At 43.9% G+C, this 25,029-nt stretch overlaps 1 protein-coding gene across 2 annotated transcripts in view; it reads left to right on the top strand.

Annotated features, from left to right (window-relative positions):
• BTBD9 (BTB domain containing 9) overlaps positions 1–25,029 on the top strand; it is a 751,707-nt gene that overhangs the window by 498,336 nt on the left and 228,342 nt on the right. For both annotated transcript variants that reach the window (XM_078647358.1, XM_078647359.1), the window contains one exon: positions 12,832–12,939. In XM_078647358.1, the coding sequence (XP_078503484.1) occupies positions 12,832–12,939 (108 nt within the window). The remainder of the gene's footprint in view (positions 1–12,831; positions 12,940–25,029) is intronic.

Below are 25,029 nucleotides of genomic sequence, written 5' to 3' on the forward strand. Positions count from 1 at the left end.
AATAAAACCAAAAAGTGATATATGTTAAACCTAAAACGAGTAAGGAGTAGCTTTTCATGTTGCGACAAATCATACTGTAAGTAAGGTTGGATGGTTGGAACCAGCTGTATCATTAAGCATTGTTGTACTGAGGGTTTACCTATTTCACACAACATTCGGAGTTCAGACAGGTGTGACAGACAGAATGTTTTTAAGTCTTATTTTGAAATGTCTGTTACGGATGGTGGGTCTTCGAAGAAGCTCGGACGGCCAATGTCAGTGAAAAAAGATTTTACATATACCAACCATTTAATCTTTTTCATATGATCTAGTTTCATGCAATCCTCTATTATTGTTCTTGTGAGGTGGCATTCTTCCGTGGCCCATATTCTACGCCATAGCATGATAGGCTGAATCTTAATGATGTCCGATATATAGTGTACTCCGAGTTCGAGGTGACAACCGAAAGTGGTGGTGCTTTTAGGAACAGCTAATAAAAACTTTAGGAAGGAGTTTTCAATTTTTTGGAGTGGCTCCACATTCGTTGTACCCCAGACTCCTGCTCCAAAGGTGGCTATGCTGATGGATTTTGCATTATATATCTTAATCATTTCGGTGAGTGGTCTTTTTCCCAAGCGAAGTGAGAATGCTTTTAAGGCGCCGACTGTTCTTATGAGGGCTAACTTTCTGGAATTAATTGCCTCTCTCCAGTTAAACGCCTCATCGATAGATATACCAAGATAAGGATAGGTGTTAGCTCTTTCAAGAGGTAGATTGTCCACGAAGATTTTTTTCTCTTTTTTCCCTCTGTTGCCGACGTGCATAACATAAGTTTTCCTTATGTTCACTTTTAGATCAAGACTGGTCATAAAGGTACAATAATTATTTAGGGCCCTCTGAAGCTGGACAGGTGTTCTTGCCAGGATTACCGCGTCGTCGGCGTATAGTAATGCTGGAATCTGTCGACGTCCGGCTTCCGGCAGGTCTTTAACGCCTTTTAGCAGTGCGGCCTCTAAACCGTTCGTATAAAGTGTAAATAGGAACGGAGCCAGCACGCACCCTTGCCTTACCCCTTTCTGAATTGGGAAGCTGTTAGTTAGTTGTCCTGTTATTCCATATCTGACCTTACCCGTAGCGCCGGAGTATAGCTCACGGAGGATATCTACTATAGATGGTTCTATCCCCATTTGTAGCATTATTGTCCAGAGCTTTGAGTGTTTCACGCAGTCAAAGGCCGCTGTTAGATCGACATACACCATGTGTAAGCAGGATTTCTTCGCTGTTACATATTTTCCTACAAGTAGTGTTAAATTTAGGACTTGATCCACGGTGCTTAGCCCGGCCCTGAAGCCGTATTGGAGGTCTGAGAGCACCCCTTGCTCTTTAGACCACTCCTGGAGTCGATTTAAAAGTATACGCCCTAGCATCTTTCCAGTTGAATCCAAGAGGGATATGGGGCGGTAGCAGGTTGGACTGTCTCTGTTGCCTTTTTTAAAAATGGGGACCAGGATCGAGGTTGACCAGGAGTCAGGAAGGCTAGTGTCTTTTGCTGCGTTTAACACTTTAGTCAGAAGGGGAGCCCATAATTCAGGTAGGAATTTGTAGAGGTCCATGGGAATAGAATCTGGTCCCGGTGCTTTGCCCTTTTTTGCAGATTTTATGGCATTAGTTGTTTCTTTAAGTGTAAATTGTATCTTTATTGGGTATTGCACCAAAGGAAGAGAAACTTGAGAAGCCGAGTCTTCAGACTCAACCTCTCCAAAAACCCCTGAGAAGTGCTGTACCCAATCTTCTGCAGTTATGGCAACATCCAAAGAGGGGCCAGCATTGTTATCGGTTAAGAATGGAGTTTTAACTGTCTCCCAGAAGGCTGTGCTGTCTTTCAGGGCACTGTTTTTCAAGAGTTGTGTCCAAAGCTTTATTTGTAACTCCTTTTTCCTTCGTTTGATTGCCTGTGCATAAGTTTTCCTTAATTCAGTTACCTCTGCTCTGTTTCTTGGTTGTTTTGTCAGGGCTTTCTTTAAGTTTGAGTATGATTTTGTGCATTTTGTGTCAAACCACCCATTTTTCGAAGTATTATTTTTTTGTTTGCTAGGTCTGGTTAATTCTTGGCTTACTGTGTTCACTATTGCATAGTAGCTACTCATGATCTCTACTGAGTTTGAAAGAGGGTCCAAGCATTTATCAATTTCGTTCTTACATGTTTTTATTATTTTCTCATTGATAAGGTCTTGATCTAGATTACCCCATTTAAGGGTATACCCATTTTTCTTGTTCAGTGTTAATACTTCTTGGTGAAGCAAACCAGGCAGAGTCTTTTCCGAGCTCTTTTGAGGATCTAGTTCTTGAAGTATTATTCTGAGTGGAAAGTGGTCGCTAAGTGCAATGTTCTCCACTTCGAATGATTTTATGCACTTAGCTTTGCTGCTGGATATCAGAATATAATCAATTACCGAATCACAGCCTCTGCCATGAAAGGTAGGAGAAAACTGCGTTATGGGCGTTTTTAACATGTTTGCAAACCCTATGTCTAATTCAGCCATAATGGCCTGCATATTGGTACCTTCGGGGGTGTGAGAAAAATGAGGTAACGGATTTCCGTATTCGTCTGTAATCCCGCAAATGGAGGCATCGCTATTTTTGCATAAATGAAGATTGAAATCGCCTCCCCATATTGTTGTATGTGGAATTCTTGCATATTTTCTCTTTGATTCATTAATCTCCTCTAAAATTTCATTTAAGGCTTTAGACAGCTCACTTGTAGTCGTCTTGTTGTAGAAATTTATGAGGGTATAAACCTCTTGATTACTTCCTTTAACGCTAATAATCTGGTAATTCTGATGGAGTATAACAGGAGTTACTTCACGACATGGCCAAAGGTTGGAGATATATGTGGTTAAACCTCCTTTACTTCTCCCTGAAATTGATTTTGTTGCCTGGGAGAAGTATGTTCTATATCCCACAAGATGGATTGGATTATTTAGCCATGTCTCTTGTAGACAGACTATGTCGCTTGAGTGAACCAAATCTAAGAAGCTGCTTTCCATATTTTTGGTTGCTAGTCCCGCCACGTTCCAGGATAACAAGTTCCTGTCATGGTATTTAATAGGATTGACAGGTGACCTTAGGGAGGTTTGTAACGAAGTTGTTGGTCTGTTGCTGACATTCGTTATACACGGAAGGACTTCGGCCTGTTTTACCGTAGGTGGGAATTTTGTCGTTACTTTTGGTTCCAGTTGTCTCGCTTTTGGTGAACCTTGGATTTTGTTTGAGATCGTGGTCACCGGGTGTTCAGCTGGTCTTTCAAAGCACTCTCTAATGTAGTGCGAATTGGTCACAGTACAGGGGTTTGATGGTGGTCAGTCGACCATGTCCAGGCAGCTATAACTATTTGATGTTGGTATTCCAGCCCATGTGTCTCTGTGAAGTGGTTGTCGTGACCTTCTGCCATAATTGTTCCAATCGCCCCGGTCGTTGTAGTCGTGACCCCAATCTTCCTGATGCCAGCTCGAATAATTATTTCCTTGATCCCAATCTCCCTGATTCCAGTTTCTCTGGTTGTTTACTTGGCCCCAGTGTCCCTGGTTTCGGTTTCTCTGATTGTGTCCTTGGTCCCAGTATCTCTGATTTTGGTTTCTCTGTTCATGACCATGGTGGTTCCAGGACCTTTCTGGGGGGCAATTGAAGTCATCAGGGCGACGATTTTGTTGGGGGTAAAAGAAGGATAGACGTTTAACCTTTATTCCTCCTGTATTACCTGATTGATCCCAAGAGCATATGTATTCCACTGCACGGGGATTTTCGAGATTGACAATTATACAGTCTCCAGATATTGTTTTAGGTTGATGACCTATCCATGAAACCCTTTTCACAGTTGAGATACTGGTGATGTTGTTTGGATGGTTAGGTCTGTTGGTATTTAACCAGTATCGAGTTTTATTAAATAATGACCAAGTTGGTTCTTCTGTGTCGTTATTCAGTTCTGGAACACCTATTAAGATGAAAACAAAAGGTGCTGCTTCCGGTGGAAGATTTACCAATTTTGGCCGTTTTTTATTTGACCGTTCTGATTTGTTAAATTGTCTCTGTGTCTGATCATAACCAAAGGTATTCAAAGTAGGAACTGTAGAAGGGGTTTTTACTGGAGGAGCTTTTTTGTCCGCACCATCTACGCTAGGGAGTTTTCCTGGTGATTTGTTTTGAGAGCCTGTAGCTGTATTAGGAGTTTCTTGAGTAGTCTTGTTCTTTGGTGAGGGTATCTGATTGTTAGTGATTGTTTTTGTTATCTCAGCTGATTTAGTATTTGTATTATTTATGGTGGCCATACTACTAACTGGTTGTTTTGATTTGTCTATGGATTGTACAATACTTGATGAGACCTTAAGTCCTGGTAGATTTAAATGATCTTTATTTCTCGGATTAGAGGTTGTTTTTGAGTTTTCGACCAGTATTGCTAATTGCTTTTCTATAATTTGTATGCTTTTTTGAAGCGGTTGGAGCTGGTGCTTGACCATTTCAGCTATTTCTTTTAGTAGAGAAGCTTGTATTTTGTTGTTAAGTACGTTTTCTGTTATGGTACAAGCCACCGGCTTCTTATGAGTTAGTTTAGAATTGGATCTTTCATTGTGATCTTCGACTAACAATACCTCGGAATTGGTGTTACTGTTGGAGTCCAAAGTAGCAACAGTTTTGTCGTTATGTGAATGTGGAGCGTTATTTGGATCACGCGTTTTGATGAGTGAATCTGAGTTTGAGTTTACTGCATCTTTGTTTATAGAAATTTTTTGGAGATTTTCTTTATGATGTTGCACTTTCGAAATTGCTCCTTCCCTAATCCCTCTTGACTCACGTTGTGTGAGTTCAGCAGATTTTCGCTGCGGGCTGGCAAAAATGTCAGGGGTCTGTTCCAGATCTTGACTCAATTGTGAGTCTGAAAGTTGTAGTGATACGGAAAGATCCACGGTGTTTGGGATTACATGGATGTCCGCGTTTGTTTCCAGATTTATAGATTTTTGTAATGGACCGTTTGGGGTTTGTGCTTGTGCTATCAGGCCCATTGACGAGCGTCTGGCCTGATCTAATTCGTAGGATACTCGTCGGTCGATCAACATTACCGTTTGGTCGATGGTTTGATTCACTTTGGTGATGAAAAGATCGATAGGACCAACAGTAGATGTCATGTTTTTCAGGGTTTTGCTCCTAGAGCCTCTAGTAGACATTTATGCGCTGATAGACAGGAGAGGCAGTAGAGAAAAAGTGATTTCAGATCAACGCATTGATGACTTTGCGTGCACAAATTACTTACTGATCAGACTCTTGTATTGTAGATGATCTTGGGGAGGTGGGCCCAGCCCAGTCTCCTCCGGTCTTTGACGGGCTAAGACGGGCCCACCCTTGGCCCAGGCTTCGCCCAGCGTCCCGCTCGCGTCCCGCGAGACGGGTTTGATGGTGATTTAAAGCGCCGCCTGGCGCACACTCACGTCGCTGCAAGCTCGCAAGGGCTTCTGGATCTTGGAGTGTAGCCCCTCGCCGGTCTCCTCCTGGCGCCCCCGCTCTTGGTGGTATTTCGAGCGGCCGGGCAGCTGGAGACTGGCGGGCGGGTGCAGCCGCTGTCAGGGGTGCAATTCACGGGGTTCCTGGTCACAGGGATAGCGGGAGGGCAGCTACAGCGGCAAAGCAGTTACACACGGGATCACTTTAAAGTGCCCATACCACCAAAGTCGAACTTGCATACAATTTACGTTTCTAGTCTGCTAAGCAAGTCTGCCTTTAAAAATGACAACAGGCACTAAGCAGTGCACGCATTCATATCCAAAAAAACTGCTGGACCTCTACACTTCCATGGCTGCTTATATACTAGGGGCTTATAGGTAGTTTGAACCCTCTAGCTCTATTATATACTAGGGACTTACTTGCACTTGTAAGTGTACCCTATTACATGTACCTTTTTAAACATAGCACTGGGCCTGGTTAGCAGAGCCCAGGGTACAGTCAGAGTCCGTTACCACAAGTATCACTCAGCAACAAATGGGGGTGAACAGCGCAAATGGATGACTTTCTAACAGCGCCTCTCTGAATTTCCGGAAGCTGGAGTCACCTCCGCCCAACTCTGAGAATTTTATGAGGCCATGCACCTCATATTTGAGTGGGCCGTCTCTGCTCGATTGCCTTTGGACCCACAGGTTTGGGAGGGGCCCCTACTGGTTCCCAGCCAGTGGGTCCGCACTCTGCGCCATTTGGGCCCCTTGGATCCACAGATGGATCTGGACCGGTGCCGGTGGGGCCATCTTTACCTTCCCCGGGGCCAGTCCCACTATCGCCTCTCTTGCATTCTTATCCCTGACTCCGAAACGGAGCCAGAGGGGCATCACCCAACTCCCGTGTCGACTGGAACCTTTCACTTCAGACCGGAGCCTAAGCCCTATTCCTGTGAGCTGGGACTTGAGGAAGATTTGAAGGGGCCACTGGACAGTGCAGAATACCAGCACTTAGACCCAAGTGAGGACACCTGTTGTGAGGATCTGGTGGATGCCAGTGGACTAGACACCTCTTGTGGCTATGGAGAAGGAAGCCTCATGAGGGTGGCCAAGGTCCTGGGTGTCCTAGGTCCTGGCCCTTTAGCTCTCCGCAGCTGTCAAGGCAAACGTCTTGACTAAGATGTTTCAACCGGGAGTCACCCCTTCAGATCCTCCTCTTCCAATTAATGAAGCTCTCACGTACGTCTTGCTCGTATCCCACCTCCAGACTACGACGGACCTGCTGCATTCGCTGGGGTTCACCGTCAACATGCCGAAGTCACATCTGACCCCTTCTCAACTCTCCCTTTCATCTGGTCTGTTCTGGACACAGTGCAGTTCGAGCTTGTCCTCTCGTACGGCAAGTCCAGGATATTCAGGCTACGATACCTGTTTCATCCTCTATCCTGCATTTTGGTGAGACTGACTCTGAGGCTGCCAGGCCTCATGGCCACCTACATCCTGCTTGTGACAAATGCCTGCTGGCATATGAGGGCTCTGCAGTGGGACCTAAAGTTCCAGTGGACACAGCATCAGGGGAATCCTTGTGATATGGGCAGGCAAACTCAGCCAAAGATGAATAGCGGATCATGAATGGCGTCTCCATCAGAGGTGGTGCAAGTTCTCTTTCAGCAGTGGGGAGAACCTTGGCTGGATCTGTTCACCATTGCCGATAACATGTAATGTCAGCAGTTCTGAGTGCTGGAGTTTCCAAGGCAGCTTTCGCTTGGAGAGGCTTTTTGTCTCAAGTGGAACCTGTTCTAAGCAGCTGCAGAACTCCAACCATTTGGCCTCCTGTACACCTTTCCGCACATGCCATTACTGCCCAAAGGTTTCAAGAAGATCCTGGACGATCGGGCCCAAGAGATCCTTGTGGCTGTCGACTGGGCTCGGAGTGTCTGGTATCCTGAGTTTCTTAGCATGGACAGTGGTCCTTCGATCTGGCTGCCCCAAAGGGAGGATCTTCTGTCACAGCAGCAGGGGAGGGTTTTTCACCTGGACCTGTCAATACTCTGCTTTCACACTTGGAGATCGAGCGGTGACAGTTGACAGCTTTCAAACTTCCACCTCAAGTCTGTAGTGTCATCTTAGCAGCCAGGCGTCCCTCCAGCAAGACAGTATACACCAGCCGTTGGGGCCAGTTTGTGGCCTAGTGTGCAGACAACTACTGCACACTAGTACAGTAGTTGAGCCCACCCCTTTCTGCTCCCTACCCCCTTCTCCGGTCCTTCTGTTCTCTCTCTTGCCCAGCAAGGCTCTGCTTTGGGCACCGTGGAAGGCTATCTTTCTGCCATCTGTGCCTTTATGCGGTTGACTGATCAGCCATCCCTTTTCAAGTCTCCTATTGTACATAGGTTTCTGAAAAGTCTCCAACACTTGTTCTCACCTTCACCCTTCATCATGCCTCAGTGGGACCTAAATTTAGTTCGGACTTTCCTGAGGTGCGCTTCTTTTGAGCCGTTACACAAGTGTCCTCTCCGTCATCTAACTTTCAAGACTGACTTTCTAATGGCAATAGCATCTGTCCGGAGGGTCAGTGGGCTCCAGCTTTTGTCATCTAAGCCTTCATACCTCAACGTCTTCCTAGATAAGCTAGTCCTTTGCCCCAGACGATGCTCGTGTCTCATGAACACTGGTGTTCTACTTCTCTGCCTTGCCTATTTTAAATTCAAATAAGCATCAATACATTGTTGGGGTTTTCACCTAAGGGCTTGAACAGGTACATTATACAGCCTCTGTTCATATATATTTAGCATTTGTACTCTGTACCCTCGATTGTTTTTGTGTGTTGTGCCGTCTAATATTCTTACACTTATTCTTGTACACATTATTGTAGCCATGCACATGTCCAGAGAGCTGCAGCAACACGTAGTGTGGGTTTGATACATATTGTTTACCCTAATTCCGTTACTGAGTTGTTTGCACAGGGGTGTGAAGTTTTATAAAATATCTGCTTCTGCGGGATGAAATGCTTCATAAATCTTCTTGTCCTGTAAAAAGTCCACTGTCACTTTGCTGCCATGCAGTACAGTGACAAATTATGGCAGCGATCTCATTGAAACAGAGCTCTGAAAATAGCCTCTGTGATTATGCCAGGACTCGTACGGTAGCAGAGTTTGTATTCAGCAGCCCCACTCCCCCTCTGCGCCTCGAGACCCTCACACGTGAGTAGCAGCGCTCGACAAACCCCTGATTCTAGCAATTGCTTGATTTTCCCACCTCTACATACTGGAGATGGAAGTAGCAAGAAGTGGTAGTTCAAGGGTTAGAATACCCCTTTGACTCCGTGCACACCTGCAAACTTGCATGTTTAAGGGTTTTTACCAACTCTTCTCTCACTGGGACACGTTGAAAATGTACAACTGACAAGGGCAGAAGTAAAGCTTTTCCCAGGGTTGGAGGAAAAAAGGTTTGTAGGTTAAGTTAACTTGCAAAAGCTCAACGGATTCTTGCATGAGCAAACATATACATGTATATTTGCTCACACAAAAATGCAGTTCACAAAGGAGTAGTTTCCATGCTTATTTCTTTAAATACTTGTGAATTCTTGAAAGTCGTAAACCTGAAATAATGCGAATACATATACCATGGGTGCGCTTTTGTGACTTTATTTAATATTTGGGTCCCTAATTGCATCTGGCATTAGCCAATGTCTTTTATTTTTATTAAATTTGTATATATATTATCATAGGTACACAGAGTGGTTTCCATTAGTTCCAGGATCTACTACAACAGGGTGCACATTTTTAGACAAAAAAAAGATTTTTGCTGTTATCTGATATTTTTTCACATTGGTGAGGGCCCGGCAACTCCCACAAAAAAAATGTTTTACAAGAACCATGTAAGAACAAAACACACATTGACAAATCTAAAAGCCTGGCAACCACTGCCAGAAGGATTTTCTTTGCCATTGATTGTTTTTCCTTGTTTCCCAACCCCTTGCCAAAACTGGTTTTACACTAAGTTTCTAATACCAAGATTTTTGGGAAATGGTAGCCTGTATCAAGCACATTTTACTAAAGGATGCCTCAAAGAAATGGTATTCAAAATTGCACAGTTTAGCAAAACCTGTTTCTTCTAGTTGATAATTTTTGTCTACATTTTATTTCGAAATCTAAGAACCGTCAATCTTGCTTTCAGGCTTCTTCGAGTAATTACATTTAATCTCATAGCACTCTAGGAGCATTGTAGGTAGGCCCAACTTGATAAACTTTGCAAATGTGTGTACACATTTTACATTTTATTTTTTACTGAAACCTCGCGCAGTAGTGCTAGCTGAGCTCGCACCATTTCCTTACAGTGTTTTTTCCATATTAATAAAGATTTTGCACTAATGAACTGTATTTACAAGGTCTAACAGCATGGACATATTGATATGTAAATATTGATGTCGGCATACGCAACTATACGTGTATGTTCAAAAACGAGATCGAATCACTCTTGTCAAAATCTCTTGAGACGACCACTCCCTCACCCACGGCCAGAAGGCTCCTTCCGAAGTGACAGTTGCGCTTTATAAGTACACCATTCCATTCCATTCCACCCCCCCAAGTGAGATGATCAGGCAGGCACTGCAACCTCGGCTACTGATTGACAGTTCCAAGGTGGGGTGGCAGGTAACCAGCATAGACAAATGCACGAACAGGAAAGCCTAGATTAGTACCACAGATAGGCAGCAACATCACAATGGTCCCAGGAGATTGTCCCCAATAAAGCACATATTCCTGTAGGTGCACATGTTCTTACAAAATTAGAATCCACATGAAGTTAAGAACACTCAGCCTATCAGAACACAGCTTCCACAGTTCACGCAGTGATCACATGCTCCTTATGTCGGGCATCAGGACACATCACCCACTGGCCCTCATCATGTCCACAAAAGGTCGAGACCCACCTGCATTTGCTATCAAGTGGCCTGATTTACAGCTCCATGACTAGGCCCATATTCCTTTTTTTCAAATGATATCCAAATTGTTTTATGGTGCTCCCAAGACTATATGTAATGGCACTCAGAATGAATGTACGTGGACACAGCCCTCGGATTCGTTTCTATGACTGTTTCCTGGCCACAGCGTTTAATTAAACCAACTGTTCCTGTTCTGCCAAACGCCTCTTATTTTTTATTTCTGTCAAGGTAAATTCACATTCAAGGTATAGATGCACATCTTAATTCATCTACAGAAAATGCTATTTCACAGATCCATAAATGTGGTACTGAGAACTGGCAACCAAGAGGCTTGTGCTGCAGGGGATTAGGTCTACTTGTCAAAAGGACTAAAACATGAATACTTGATGTCCTTGACTCCAAACAAGATGCCCTGGGCATCAGGCAATTGGAAATCCACACTCCTGTTCACAGAGTCTCATCCAGAGTAGCCCCCTTCCAAAGTGTGCTTACAGGTATCAGCCATTGATGAAAAGTGGTATTCATATGAAATCCATTGGTCACACTGTCAGCATGACCATGAGTCAGCCGTTTGTGCCATAAGAAACCCATTTTCATTCCCTTGACAGATTTCCAAAGACCTATTTTAATATCGCTGCTAAGGGCAAATTGCACAGTATGCATTGATCATTTTCCCCATTATATCCCTTACGTGGCAGTCTATATGGCAACAGCAATAAGGCCGAAGGACAACCATGCTAATGTGCACTTCTGCACAGATTTTGTTGCTGGAGTTCAAGCAACACAGTCCTGGACTCAGGGAAACCTGGCAACATCTTGTTTACAAAAAAGGCATCTGGGAAAATCCATAGGGTCCACTGGTGTTTATCTCATAAGTGTTATGCCGTATTCTGTCGGTATGTCATTGTTATACTGTAAACAGTCACTGTGTCAGGTGAGAATATTCCTTTTCCTCTGATTCATAAATCTAAACAACTATTCAAAACTTCTCTTGAAGTTTCTGCCGTTTGTGTGTGTTGCTTAACACTAATTATGGAATATGGAAAAGCCAATGTTGTGGTCAACTCCATCTGTTTTCCTTTATGTGTGGTGTTTATAGGTCTGTTTAAATGCAGCAAGTTAACAAGCTGTAGAAAACCTGTGACGTATTCAATTCCTTGCTCAGGTGTACCCATTTCTGGAGGAGTTGCCATATACCACGTCATCATAGGGACCCCTCTGGATTAATATAATACACTTAACAGCAACAGACTACACGTGTTTCGCAGCATTCTTACCGCTTTCTCAAGGCTGTAATGTAAAAAAATATACCAAACATCCATGGCTGTTGTGGTACTTCAAGTTCTGAAACAGTATCTTAAACACTACCCATGCTTTGCAGACATGAAATAAAATGTACAATATCTCCTCATAGTTGCTTGGTCAACAATATTAACAGTATTCGTGCATCGCCCAATTTCCATTACTTCCTCCGTTAAACTCTTTCTCGTCCCTTGGTGCGGAATGAGCATGGGGCGCACAGGAACAGCGCACTTCTTTCGCAGTCCTACTCCCATTAGTATCCCTCGATCAGAAATGGAATGACATTATCAAGTCTTGCAAATAATTATCAAGTATTCATTTCCCATTAAGAGCCTTTCTTTTCACCATTGGGGGTACAGTACTTACATGACATTGTTTCATCCCATATGTATTTAATGTCTCCAGGTTTCGCCCTTTAATTTGTCATTATAAATAACATCCCTCACTTTAGTGTGAATTTCTGGTTTGTTCTCTTGGATTTAAAAAAATACAAAAAGTAATTTATATAGTTTGATGACCTCCCAAGGTTTAACACAATGCATTTTTTTTGCTGACTGGCTACTTGTGAGTACGCTGTAAGTAAGTTTTTCATGACAGCTTCTAGCATGAAATCCAAGCCGAGTAGGATTCTGAATATGAGAAGAGAAATGTTGCATCGGGCAGTGGAAATGAGGCCTGTGTAAAGATAAGCGTCGGGGACATGGCAGCATTGGATACTGTCAGATGTATACAGAGAGACTGCATCAGTGACCTCTTTGCAGAGGTTTCTGTTAATCAAGAGAGGCTGCTGGAAGCTGCATCCTAGGTCTCATCATGGAGCCTGGGGACCAGCCTCAGCTTGTCCAGGAGACAGACATCTTGAAAAAACTCATTAGTGCTGAAATGCATGTTGCAGATGATGAAATCTGTTTCCAATAAACACTTCCTCTGTGACAACAAGTTTCTTGGGTCTTGGTAATAAGATAGAGGGTGGAGGGCAGTTCTTTGAAGGATACGTGTCTGAACACGGGGACGGGTGTGGGGCAGTGTTTCAGACAGCATCTGATTGGGCACGGATTATAAGTGGCTGGTTCTTGAGAGTGATCCCTTTCATACTATGTTCTTGTTGATGTTCTCTCCTCTGTACAGGTTGTTGCTATGGGACTGTGATGACCGAAGCTACAGCTACTACATCGAGGTTTCGACCAATCAGCAACAGTGGACCATGGTGGTAGACCGAACCAAGGTGTCCTGCAAGTGAGTTCTCAATATTCCTGTAGATTTCCACCAGTTTTCAGTTTTGTTGTTTCAGGCCAGAAAGCTCAAATCAATACAACAGAACTGCACCTTTTCTGACAATGTATGTATCCCAGTGCATGTGAATGAGCCAACCCTGATTTTCACATCACATTTTAAGATTTCATTCTATGGTGGGTAAAAAGTGTGCCCGCGTTTGTATTTCTTGATGTGGCGGTGCCTTACTAGGGGTGACCTTTTTCATTGGTATTAAAAACTGAAGCACAAGAGAAGTAACACCATGCACAGTTAGAAGCTGGTTTCTGTCAATAATGGGGCTGTTTTCCACCAAAGTGTTCCATTTGACATCCAGTGATGCTGCTTGCATTCTCGAGCTTGAAAACAGTCCCATCGTTTAGAGCTACACATTTACAATGTTGATGTGTGCTTCACCCAGTCCTCTTCCCCTGCACAGTTGACACTACGGATTAACTGCGTATGTGAATGAGTAAAGGGGAAGACACGATGTACCCACTTCAACTCATAACACCCCATACTATAGTTTAATCATTTTAACCTCCTATCCCGATCCCCCCACCAATCTTGTTAGTGTAACACCTTGCCTCACCCAAACCAAGTTATTAGAAACACATTACTCATTACTAGTATCCTCAAAAGCACCAATACAATGTAAAAAAGAAAACCATACCCAACATTCTACCATTCTCCCCACCACCCCCTGCTGTTCCTTCCCCATGCCCACCGAAAGGCACCCTTCCTGTTGCCCATCAGAGGGCAGTGTTGATGCAGCACTGCACTGCCAGGCTGTGTGGAGAGCAGATGAAATCCCCTTTCAGTGTGGGTCTGTGCTGCACTGCACTGACACAGAAAAGCAATGGTTGATCTTCGTCCACCTCTCTTTGGTCGGTAGAGGCCTGGGATAAGAGGGAGAAGGGGGGTGAAACGGGAAAACCATTGCCCTCCATTCTATTGCTTTGGTTGGGTCTCTGCAATGCTGCCCTTAGCAAAGACATACCAATAAAAACATAACTTTTGCTTTTCCTTTCCACTGATGTTCAATCATAGCAGTGAATAACTAGTTTCCAAATCTGGTATGAACGTTAATGAAGAGACCATAAATGTTACATATGTATGTATGTATATAATATTTCTATAGCGTGAACATAGCCAAAAGGCAGCAAAACACTGTACATGGCCAAAGGCAAGCTTAAATTCACTGAGTAATAGGAGAGGAAGCTGAGTTGTGTATAATTAATGCATTGTGATGTAGTGTTCTTTAAAGAGGTGCATCTTCAACTCTTTTCTAAATTGGAGCATTGTTGCAGTGGTGCTGATGGATACTGCATTGTTGTTCCAGATCCTCGGTTCACAGATGGAAAAGGCTTGCTGCCTTGTTTTTTTCTGTTTTACACTTCTTTGTATGCAGTCTGATGGTTTCCTGGCTACTGGTCTGCTGAGGACCACCAGAGATGGTGAGCTTGTCTTCAAGATACGGGAGTGCTGGTTGTGATGGCTTTGTAAATGATGCAGCTGGTTTTGAAGATGGTGCGGGCTGGCAAGAGGAGCAAATGAAGTTGCATCATCAGGGTGGGGGTGATGCGATCATATTTCTTCAGACCTTGGATGAAACATTTTGTGACATATAGGATGCTCCTAAGGGGTGCCAGTGTGGAGCAGTTCTGGAGTAGCTTTCTGTATGAAATGCTTTGGCTTTCTTTAGAAGAGAGAGTTTGTACCATGCAAGCTTTTTTGGCAATATGTTCCTTGAGGAAGAGGATTGTGTCCAGGGTGAATTCAAGAGATTTGGCATTCTGTGAGAGTGTTGGTTCAGAGCCATCAAGGTTCATGCCATTGAGCCGAGTTTGCACTGCATCTTGTCGTTGTTCATGGCAAATAGCAGGAATGCTGTCTTGGTTGAGTAGAACTTCAGGTAGGCACTGGACATCAAGGTCTGGAAGATGTGCAAGCAGTGTTTGAGGTGTTGGATATCTAAAGCAGAGGAGACTTTCAAGTAGATTTGTGTATTATCAGCATATTGGTCAATCTTGATGCTGTTTTTTGTATGTAGGGCACCATGCGGCTCCGTGTAAAAGTTGAAGATGACAGGAGACAGCATGGTGTGCCCTGGGGGACTCCACATTTGATAAGCATCTTGTGTGACCTGGAAATGCCCATATGAACCAACTGGGGTTGTCTGAAGAACCAGTGAAGGACATTGCCGGTGATTTGCATTCACTACTGGAGAATGTGTATGAGGTGGAATGTCGAAAGCATCTGAGAGGTTCAGTAATATGAGGAGTCATTTTCATCTGTGGTCAAGAGGGTAGCATCTATTATGTGTAAAGTGGCAGTCTCTGTATTGCATCGTGATCTTGAAGCTGTACATAACATTCTGGTTTCCAATTTCTGCCTTAGTTAAAAAGTACATCCATGATTTTACTTGGTATTGATTAGAACATGGCGCACATGTCCTATATAGTGCAAATTAGCCTGCGTCCATGGACTGGCTGAAGATAGTGGGATGTTTGTTTTAAGCTCTGCTGTTGTCGGCGTTTGGTAGGATGGCCAATTATTTGCAGGACAGTGGAAGAGCAACACTCCCCTGGGAGCCCACACTTCCATTTGTCTCCATCAAACTTTGGGTAAGTGTCTCTCTTCCTTTGTTCTCTGAATCCACACCCACAAGATTAGTTGGGTTCTGTGGCTTGTTTATGAAACAGGGAGCGAGCCCACAACCCAAGAGAAGGGGTACCACAGGTAAGTAAAAATTCAGAGTACTCTTAGGATCACCAAAAGGTTCTCAATGCTCATTTCACACTTATAATGATCTAATTCCAATGGGACAGATTCACACAATCCTCATATACACAGTCCGAAAACGGACCCGCTTAGGCAATTACAGTACAAATACTAGTCACTACCAAGGTGTATACAAAATATATATGGATTTATTAAAAACAGTGTTGCTTCTTTTGTTTAAAAATTGAATAAAAAGAAATCACAACCTCATCAAGATCATAACAAAGCATAAAAAAACCACAATACCATACATATATAATTAATGAGAGACAAAGAAAAAGTGCAATATAATGGTCACATCATATTTAGATTGTTCCACATGGAATTCATTTCATTTGTCTGTTCATATGTCCATCAATACAATCATCTATTGGGCATGAACATATTCCTTGGATACAATCAAATGAATAGAAAAATGCGTAGACGCGTTTCGGTGGATTTCTCTGATAGCAACCACCTTCTTCAAGACAAACCAGATAATAGTCTCTCTTGTTTATTTAAAACACATTAAAAACCTAATAAAAACAAAACATAAATATATACATATCAATAGCAAGGAAAAAAACGTTTTTTCTCAAATAAACATAGTCTCTATATCCCTGTGTTGGAACCCCCTAGGGTATCATCCTAAAAAAGAATGAAAACATGCATATTAACATTAATCCATAAGTCTTATCACATTAAGATATACACAATGAAATATACAACTCATTAGTAGTAGTCGCTAAACCTCATACGGCATCATCTTATGAAAACATGAAACCATGCATGTTAACGTTAATCCATAAAAGTCTTATCACATCAAGATGTACACAATGACATGTACAACACAATAATAATCGTTAAACATAAAAATAAACTAGTGTACATACTTGGCTGCAGGGTCCACATTTAAACAAACACTCCCCACCTTTCACACAACTTATAGGCTTGTGTTCTTAGGGAAACCATTCTAGAATCAGTACCCCAATATTACAAACATGTAAATCTCTAAAAAATATATGAAACACCCACCTCATCAGGTCAAGAGGTGAGTATGATGATATTATCCCTAGTTTTCTCTGTGCGGGGCACCTTAGGGCTCCACACGGGAAGAAAGAAACTGCTTTGTGGCAGCAGACTGCTCGCCAGGACTCCTGCAGGGAATCACAAGCAAGTCTTGGATAAGAGATGGGTGGGCTTTCCCCTTCTCTGCAAATGCACTAAACGAAAGGAGGAAACCTAGAGACATTGGCACTGGGTTGTATTTACTACCATGTGATTCGCTTAGCAGGCAGTCCATCACACGCCCAGCCCTGTCCTGCCCTTCCCATGGGTAGGCATCTTGCACACACTCGTTAGGCAAATGCTGCCTTGATATGCTGTAGAGTCTGTCGGAGAGAATGTGGCACAGCGGGTAGAGCTGCCGACTCAGGAGCTGTGGATCCAGGCTTAAGTCTCGGTGTTGGCGCAACATCCTGTGATTCTGGGGCTGATCACTTAATCTCTTTGTGCCATGGACAGCACCAGGATATCCTCACGGGTGATAAGTTGTGCTATATAAATTTACAAACTATGGTTATAAGACTAGAATCACCCTTCCCATCTCTATCTCAAAGGGTAACCTGAATTCAGGGTATTGATACTGGAAGAGGGACAAAGCTCATGGAGCAGGTGTTGTTTTCCTTTCTACCAGTCACCTTGCCAGGCCGCAGGTCAGTAGGAAGACATAAGAGAAAACACCCCAAAGTTGAGCATCCTCGGCCACAGTGAAGGACGAAGGAGGTGGGCCAATTTGCCCACCTGATAAAGGAACCGTTGAGGGGAAACCAGAGAGCCATCCACTGCGACTGTCCTGCCCTATCTAGCATATATTGGGAAGGCATGGAAATAGTTGGAGTTCTTGTCGCACACGTAGGAGTGCCCTTTCTGGTGTGCCCTTGCACTGTTGCTGTATGAGTGGGAAGTTTGCACTGTTGCTGTCTAGATTGTGCCAGTGCTCGGTGGCCAGAATACCGAGCACTTAATGCTGATTTTGGAGATGATTGATCATGGCATGTAATGAGAGCAGGGCATGGTGGAGGTGGCGGAGTATTTCGTTCATGGTTCGAAGGCTGCAGCAAACCTCCCTCACACCCATCCTGGTGGCTCCCACTTGGCCCAGACAACCCTGGTTCACCTCTTTCATCGAGCTTTCAGTGGTTCTGCATGGGAGGATCTCCTACATTCCGGACTTTCTCACGCAGAACCATGGAGAAATCAGGCAACTTGACCCCAGGAGTCTGAACCTTGCGGGCTGGCTCCTGAAGGCTTAGAGTTTGATAACCTCAATCTACCTCCTGAATGCATGAATATTTTTAAAGAAGCAAGCAGGCACACTACTTGTGCCTCCTATGCTGCTAAATGGAAAAGGGTTGTCTGCTACTGCTTTTGAAACCAGATTGACCCCATAGCAGCCAGCGTTCAGAACACTGTTTGTTCCCCACTAGACCTCCTAACGTTAGCCTTCACCTCCATTCGCCTACAATTAGCTGCTCTGGCCACTTATCTCCAAAATTGGCAAGATGCCTCCAACTTTAGAATGCCAGTCAATAAAGCTTTTATGGAAGGACTTAAAAAGAGTAATTCCTCCCTGGGTGCTTCCCCCCCACAGTGTGGATTCTTAACATCGTCCTGTATAGAGTTATGGGTCCTCCTTTTGAGCCCCTCAGTCATGTGCCCTACTATTTCTCTCTTGGAAAGTAGCTTTCCTGGTAGCTATCACACCATTGAGAGCTTTAAATTTGGAAGAACCTTTCTTTCATGTTCATAAAGATATTGTTGTCCTTCACATTAACCGTACTTTTCTTCCTATGGTGGTCTCTCTTTTCCATCTTAACCAGTCTATAGAACTCCCATTCTTCTTTCCTCAACCTGACTCCGTTGCAGAAAGGGCTCTTCATACCTTAGATGTTAAACAAGCCTTAATGAAACCATGCGGTAGGACTAACCTCTTCCAAAAAACTCAACTGTTTGTTGCTTTTTCTGAGTCACGTAAGGAAAAGGCATTATCTAAATTGGGCATAGACAGATGAATAGTTAGATTTATTCAAACCTGTTACGCAAAAGCCAAACAGGGTTTTGCCTGGTCCTCCTGTAGCCCATTCTACTAGAAAGAAAGGGCCCTCTCGTCCTTCCTTTGGAACATCCTTAGAGCAGACATTTCTAAAGCAGCTACTTGGTCGACATACCTTCAGTAAACACTACGGTGTACACGTGTTAGCCCGCCAACAAGACACGGTAGGCAAGGCTGTATTCTACTCTATAGTCTGTGCACAGCATGTGTGTCTACAGTCAGCCGTGCATCGAACGGAAGATGTTAATTATCCTGTAAGCAATTGGTGCATGTAGTGCTGTAGATTCATAAGCGTCTGCCCTCCTCCCCAGACGCCTCTGGCTGTTGCAGTTGTCATTCCTTCTTCTCTTACATGGTCATCTTTCTAGTTCTCTCCTGTATCGCTTGGCTCCAGCTCCATCCTCACTAGCTGTGTGGAAAACAATCTACCGATGGTGCTGATGGCCATGTGCATTGCAAGCAAGAGGTGGAGTCGCAGTACCCTGCGACTAGACAAGTCTTTGAAGTAAAAGAACTTGCACAAATCCTGGCCCAATGCTAGATGCCAGGAGTATGCACAGCATGTGAAATCAACAGCACTACATGATGAACAGATGCTTACAGGGGAAGGAAACAAAACATATATTTATTTATTTTAGAACCCAAGGCTTTTATCATGTCTAGACACCTATGGCAGCTGCGACCCATACATCAAAATGCCTTTTGAAGTCGCGAGTTAAAGTGTTATCCTACTCCATGGGTCACCGTTCTTCAGCCTGTAACCAGCCTACAAAATGGCGGTCAGATCTGGCCAGTCAGCACACTGCTCATGAAAGTTTCCTGATGAATTGAAAAGTAAGAAAACTTGTTCTGTGACTCCTTGTTAATGCTCCAAGAGTCTTCGGCATTAATAATTCCCTGTTTGTTGCTCGCCTCGACAGGCAGTTCTTCGCTTTCACTTTCTACACCCGCTCGTGCCTCTCAGGACATGATCTGGACAGGCTATTTGTTATCCTCCCAGAGCACGAGCCCTCCCGCTTCTAAAGCAGAGCCCAATTAACTGCTAGCTTATGTAATTGTCATTTTTAAGTGGCCAAGAACGGTTCCATTTTTCTTCTATCTGACTCCTTGCAAGTTTCCCCTTCACAGGGTGACAGTAATTAAAACCGTGATGTTGGTTTCGTCTCCCTTTGAAAGGGCAAGCGTGTTCCCGAGCCTGTGCCTGTGAGCAGTGGCGCCGGCTCCTGCAGTCCCTCGTTAAAGAGAGAGACGAGTACAACCTCCAGGTCACATGAAAGAGCAGCATTGGAGGGCAGGAAGGCCACCGTGCCAGAGTGCGAGGTTGTGTCCAGTGAAACACAAGTATCTGTACCACTGGGGATGCCATAGGCGAAGCGTTGTGGTGTTCTGTGTAGAGTACAGCTACCTCTTAGACTCCCACACTGAATACTGCTCTACCAGAGGCAGCCAAGCAAGGCCACCGCCACCCGGACAGCCTGGTCATCCCCAGTCGCAGCCGACAGCACTAGAGAGTGGTGTGGCCGGCAAATGGGTGGTGGGTGGGTGATGCATTAAATAAAATACAGAAATAAATACTTATTTACCTTAATGAATGTCCTCCTCGCTCCGGTCCGATTTGCTTCTTCACACGGGACCCTCAACAACTCCCCTAACCAATCCTGGCACTGCTGTCAAAACAGCATGAGAGCAGCACGAGGATTGGAGGGAGCAGCCTCCCCCACCGTGCCCCAGGGCACTGGAGGCATGGGCTTGGTCTAACCCAGCTGTTTTAAGACAGCTGGGTTAGAGAAAAGTGCGCATGTCTGGCTGGCTGTCTCAAAACGGCTGCATAAAGGGACATGCACACCTTGAAATAAAGTGCCCTGCGCCCAGGTAGCCCACCCTCCTCCCTGCTGCTGTCATTTAGCAGACCCAGCCCTGCCCCGCCCTGACGCTCAGTTCGGGACATACGAACGAAAAATAAAATGGTAATACATTAACTCTATTGCCATTTTATTTTTCTTCTCTGGGGCATGAGGAGCATTTTAATTAGTGAGACGACGCACCTCTGCTCAAACGGCGAGCCACCCCATGCCATGCCATGCCATGAAACACCTACAGCAGAAGGATACCAAGGCTGCGTGAGCGTGAATGTAAGATAGTGGCTTTGTCCAAGCTGATGTATAGGGATAACATTACATGGATATCAGCAATTTCACATACTCAAGACTACGTACGGTATGTTGACTATCCGATGCCCTGCGCAGTGATGTCAGTTGTGGCTGAAATGTCTTGTGATCATCGGGTATTTGAGGGTTTAGGAGTAGAGGAGTAAAAAACTGGAATCCGCGTGAGGGCTGGTCTGATCATTCTGCCTTGCACTATTATCACATAAGGAAAGAAGGGGAGGCCAAGCCAACACACATCCTCCATGGACAATAAGATATAACATAAGAGTACAGTAGCTATGAAAAACTGGCGATTACTTCTCCCTCAAAGATATAGATCAACTCTGCCCTAGCTAGGCTTCACAGAAGTTCTGTCTGAGAAGATAGAAAGACCAATCTTTTGGAAGAAGAGGACTCACCCACAAACTGTGGCATGCTTCATCATAGGCAGCCTCGCCCCACCCTGGTAGGACAATACCACCAGGGCGGACTCGACCTCCAAAGACAAAAAGAGGGGGAGGGAGTTCTTAGATAAGGTATAATGGGACAAATGAGTGACCTCGATCCGTTAAAAAAGACCTCGGGACACCCAGGTTATCACCTTTATTGTTGGGTACAACTGGTAAGTCTAAAACACTTGGAAGATGGAATTTAAGCACAATGGCCCAATCCCTTTCCCTATGCCAACATGTTTCTGTCACTATCTATTGCCTGTACAGCTCATGGGCATTCTTCATTGCCCAGGATCCCTAATGGATTGGCCTGTGCGCCTTTAGAAAATGCTTAGTGAAACCAGTTCAACCCAGGTGAATCCTATCTGGGACGTTAGTAATGACACCTACATGAAAAACAAAATACGAAGAATATGTAAAAACCGATTAGCAAGCGCAACACTCGCATGCAAAGACTCAATGACTCACTGTGGAACACTGGTGCCATTGCATGGCACCCCACTCAAAACCACACATAATGTGGAAAAAGCACATGCAAGGAGCACATGCAAATTATAAATATTTAAAATACCTGTTCCTTTTCCTAATGAAGGGGATAACAGCTCCCTGGTCTGGGAGGGGACAATGTCCTCTGTAGTCACACACTGGGTCTAGCACAATTGATTAGAAAGATCACTGTAATGCTCCAGGAATCTTGTATCAAGCGTATTGACCTAGTGTCTAGTAAGTTAAAAGGAAAAAACATTCACACTATCACACTCTCAAACACACTTTCATAAAGCTCACAGTCCTTTGTGAGCAACGATCACATTATGGAAAAGGAAGAGGTTGCTATGTACAGAGTTATGGTGATTAAACCTCTTGTCAAAGTAGTGCTCATGGCTGTAGGAGGAAAGAAATAAGGTTTCGCTTTCACATCGTTATTACATTATCAGGTATTAAGCATTACATGTACTGTTATATACAAACCTCGAATCGGGTGCATGGACCGCCGAATCGTTGGTGGTCGTGGGAGCCGCATAGTTACATGGCCACTCATATCAAAGGGTCGTATCGACACCTAGTGCGTGCGCTAGGCATAATATGCAGTTTTAAAACCCCCGATGCCATAGAGTTAAAGGGGCACTGATGTTGAAGAGTCATTTAGACACATAGTCCGAGCAACAGTCATAATATGCACAGTTTTAAGAAACCCAGAGTAGCGGCTATCAAGACATCTAAATCGTTGGTGGGAAAAGAGGGCCGCAGTGTTAAACACAGCTTGTATACTGTGTTACAGTCAAGCTGCCTGCAAACAATCAAGAGCCCGCTCACCCCTACCCGATCCCAACTTCCTTAATCAAGAGGTCCATCGTGCCTCACGCCTATATACACATCTCTCCTTGCCGCTGGTACGACTGGTGAGTGAAAACTGGTCCCTCTGAATACTGGACGCCACCCTCATGTGCGAGCTGGGATGATGTCATGGTGCTAATAGCGTCTCAGTGCAACACTACGTGAGGGCTCATAGGATTTGTGGTCACAGGGCCCCTGTGTCCGATCGGGCTCTGATTGGTGTTGCCATAGGAGACAGCTCTACCATTACAGTTGTTTATAAGGGAGCCAGATACTGGAAATAGGATGTCGTGGTGTGAAGGAGCACAAGGAGTCATCAAGGTTGTTCACCCGAAGATATTTATTAAGCATATAATGAGAACAGGTAAGAGCCAAGCAGCGCAGCTTCCACTCCAAGACCTCCTGTAAACGAATGTCCTAGATTGGAATCTACAAGCAGAATATAACATGCATTCTATGACTCACTCCACCCATTTTCCCAAACAACCTATGCATTAGTCGCTGAAACACCGCAGCTGCTGATGCAAGGCCAAATTGCATACGTTTAAATTGATAGCAATGCTACTCTCCACCTCTTCAATCACATCCTTTTCAATCAGCCCTTCCAATTCCTTTATCACTTCATCTCTGATTAAGATCGGAATCCCTCTTGCCTTGTGCACTTTAGGTTCAGTGTCCTTTTTCAGTACAATGATATGCTCGAACCCCTTCAGCACACCTAATTCTTTTCAAAAACCTTTGGAAAATATTTAGTTATAACATCCCCCATCCTACTACCTTCATCCACAATGAGTACTTTCTCCTCGCTATTGGGATTTAGGATAATATGCAAATCTTTTTGGTCCATCCAACCTAAAACTGATAGCCCCTGTTTGGCCACATAGAGTTTCCCTCTTGCTGACCTTCCCTTGAATAGGAATGTCAACCACCTAAAACCTAGCATACTTATTTTCTCCCCCTGAAGCTCACTGGGTTAACATCAGTGGGCGTCAACTTTTGTCCCATTTTGCTTACAAACCTTCCTTCCCAAATTTCCTTGTTTACTAAAGTGAATGGCTATCCAAAGTCTGCAAACATTCTAACAGATATCTACATGTCACATTCTGGTTTCCCTTCCATTGAACCATCTGAAATGTTTATCACAAAATTGCCTTGCAAATTCTGTACACACTTTCATTTAGAATTCTCCCTTTCAGCTTCACTAGCTTCAGGACTGTTCTCCTCCAACACACATTTAACATTACCTTTCTTCCTCCTACAAACTTTACTAAAACGTCCAATTAACCCACAAATACTGCATTTTTGTTTTGCCGCAGGACAAGATTTGCTGAATGCCAAATTTTCTTTGCTGTCGCAATGATAACATCTTCTCTCCTCTGGTTTCTTTTCCTTCCATGCGTTTTTCTGCGGCTTTGATTTCTGCCTATGCTTTGTCCCTTGAAGACACCCTCAGTATACTTGTCTGATTCTTTGAGTTCTTTTGCACATCTCCCTGACATTTCTGCTTTATGCACTATTGTTAGCACATCTTCCAGTGGTGCATCCCCATTGATCCCAGACGTTCCTGAATCGCTGCATTGTTACTCTGCGTGACCAATTGATCACGTATAATATCTTCATGTAGAGTACCAAACTTACAATCAATGGGCAGTTTTTTTCTTTCATCTACGTACTCGTCCACTAATTCTCCTTTGTTTTGCTTCCTTTAAAAGAATTTGTAGCATACAACACCGATGCAAACCTTCAGTGCAAACGAGTTGTCCAGATCTTTCAAAGCCGACTCAAAAACATTTACTTCCTTACTTGTAACCAACTTTGGCATGCGGGTATATGTTTTCAATCCCACCGGCCCTAATGAATGCAATAAAATTATTTTTATCTGTTCTGCCTTCATCTTACCAGCCTCGTCCACAGCCTTGATATAATTGACGAAGTAGTCCTTCCATTCCACCCACTTCATTGCTGGTTGTGGACCTGCTGCCCAAAATGCACGTGGAAGGCCGATTGCAAAATTTTGCTGGGCCATATACTCCTTAGGTATATATCCCTATTTTTATGCAATATTTCAGAATAGTTGTAATGAAACTTTCCTACTTCATAAAGATTTGTTAAATAGTTGATATATTTGACTCTAATATGTAAAAAAAAAACACAACTGTTACCCCTCCTGACACAGATTGTACTTGTCAAAAAGGAAACTGCCCCCGACTTCCTCACCTGTTCTCTCTGTGTATTGTCAGTTTATTGTCCAGTCTCTTTATGT

This window comes from Lissotriton helveticus, chromosome 6 (genome assembly GCF_964261635.1).
Source record: "Lissotriton helveticus chromosome 6, aLisHel1.1, whole genome shotgun sequence".
Taxonomy (NCBI): Eukaryota; Metazoa; Chordata; class Amphibia; order Caudata; family Salamandridae; genus Lissotriton; species Lissotriton helveticus.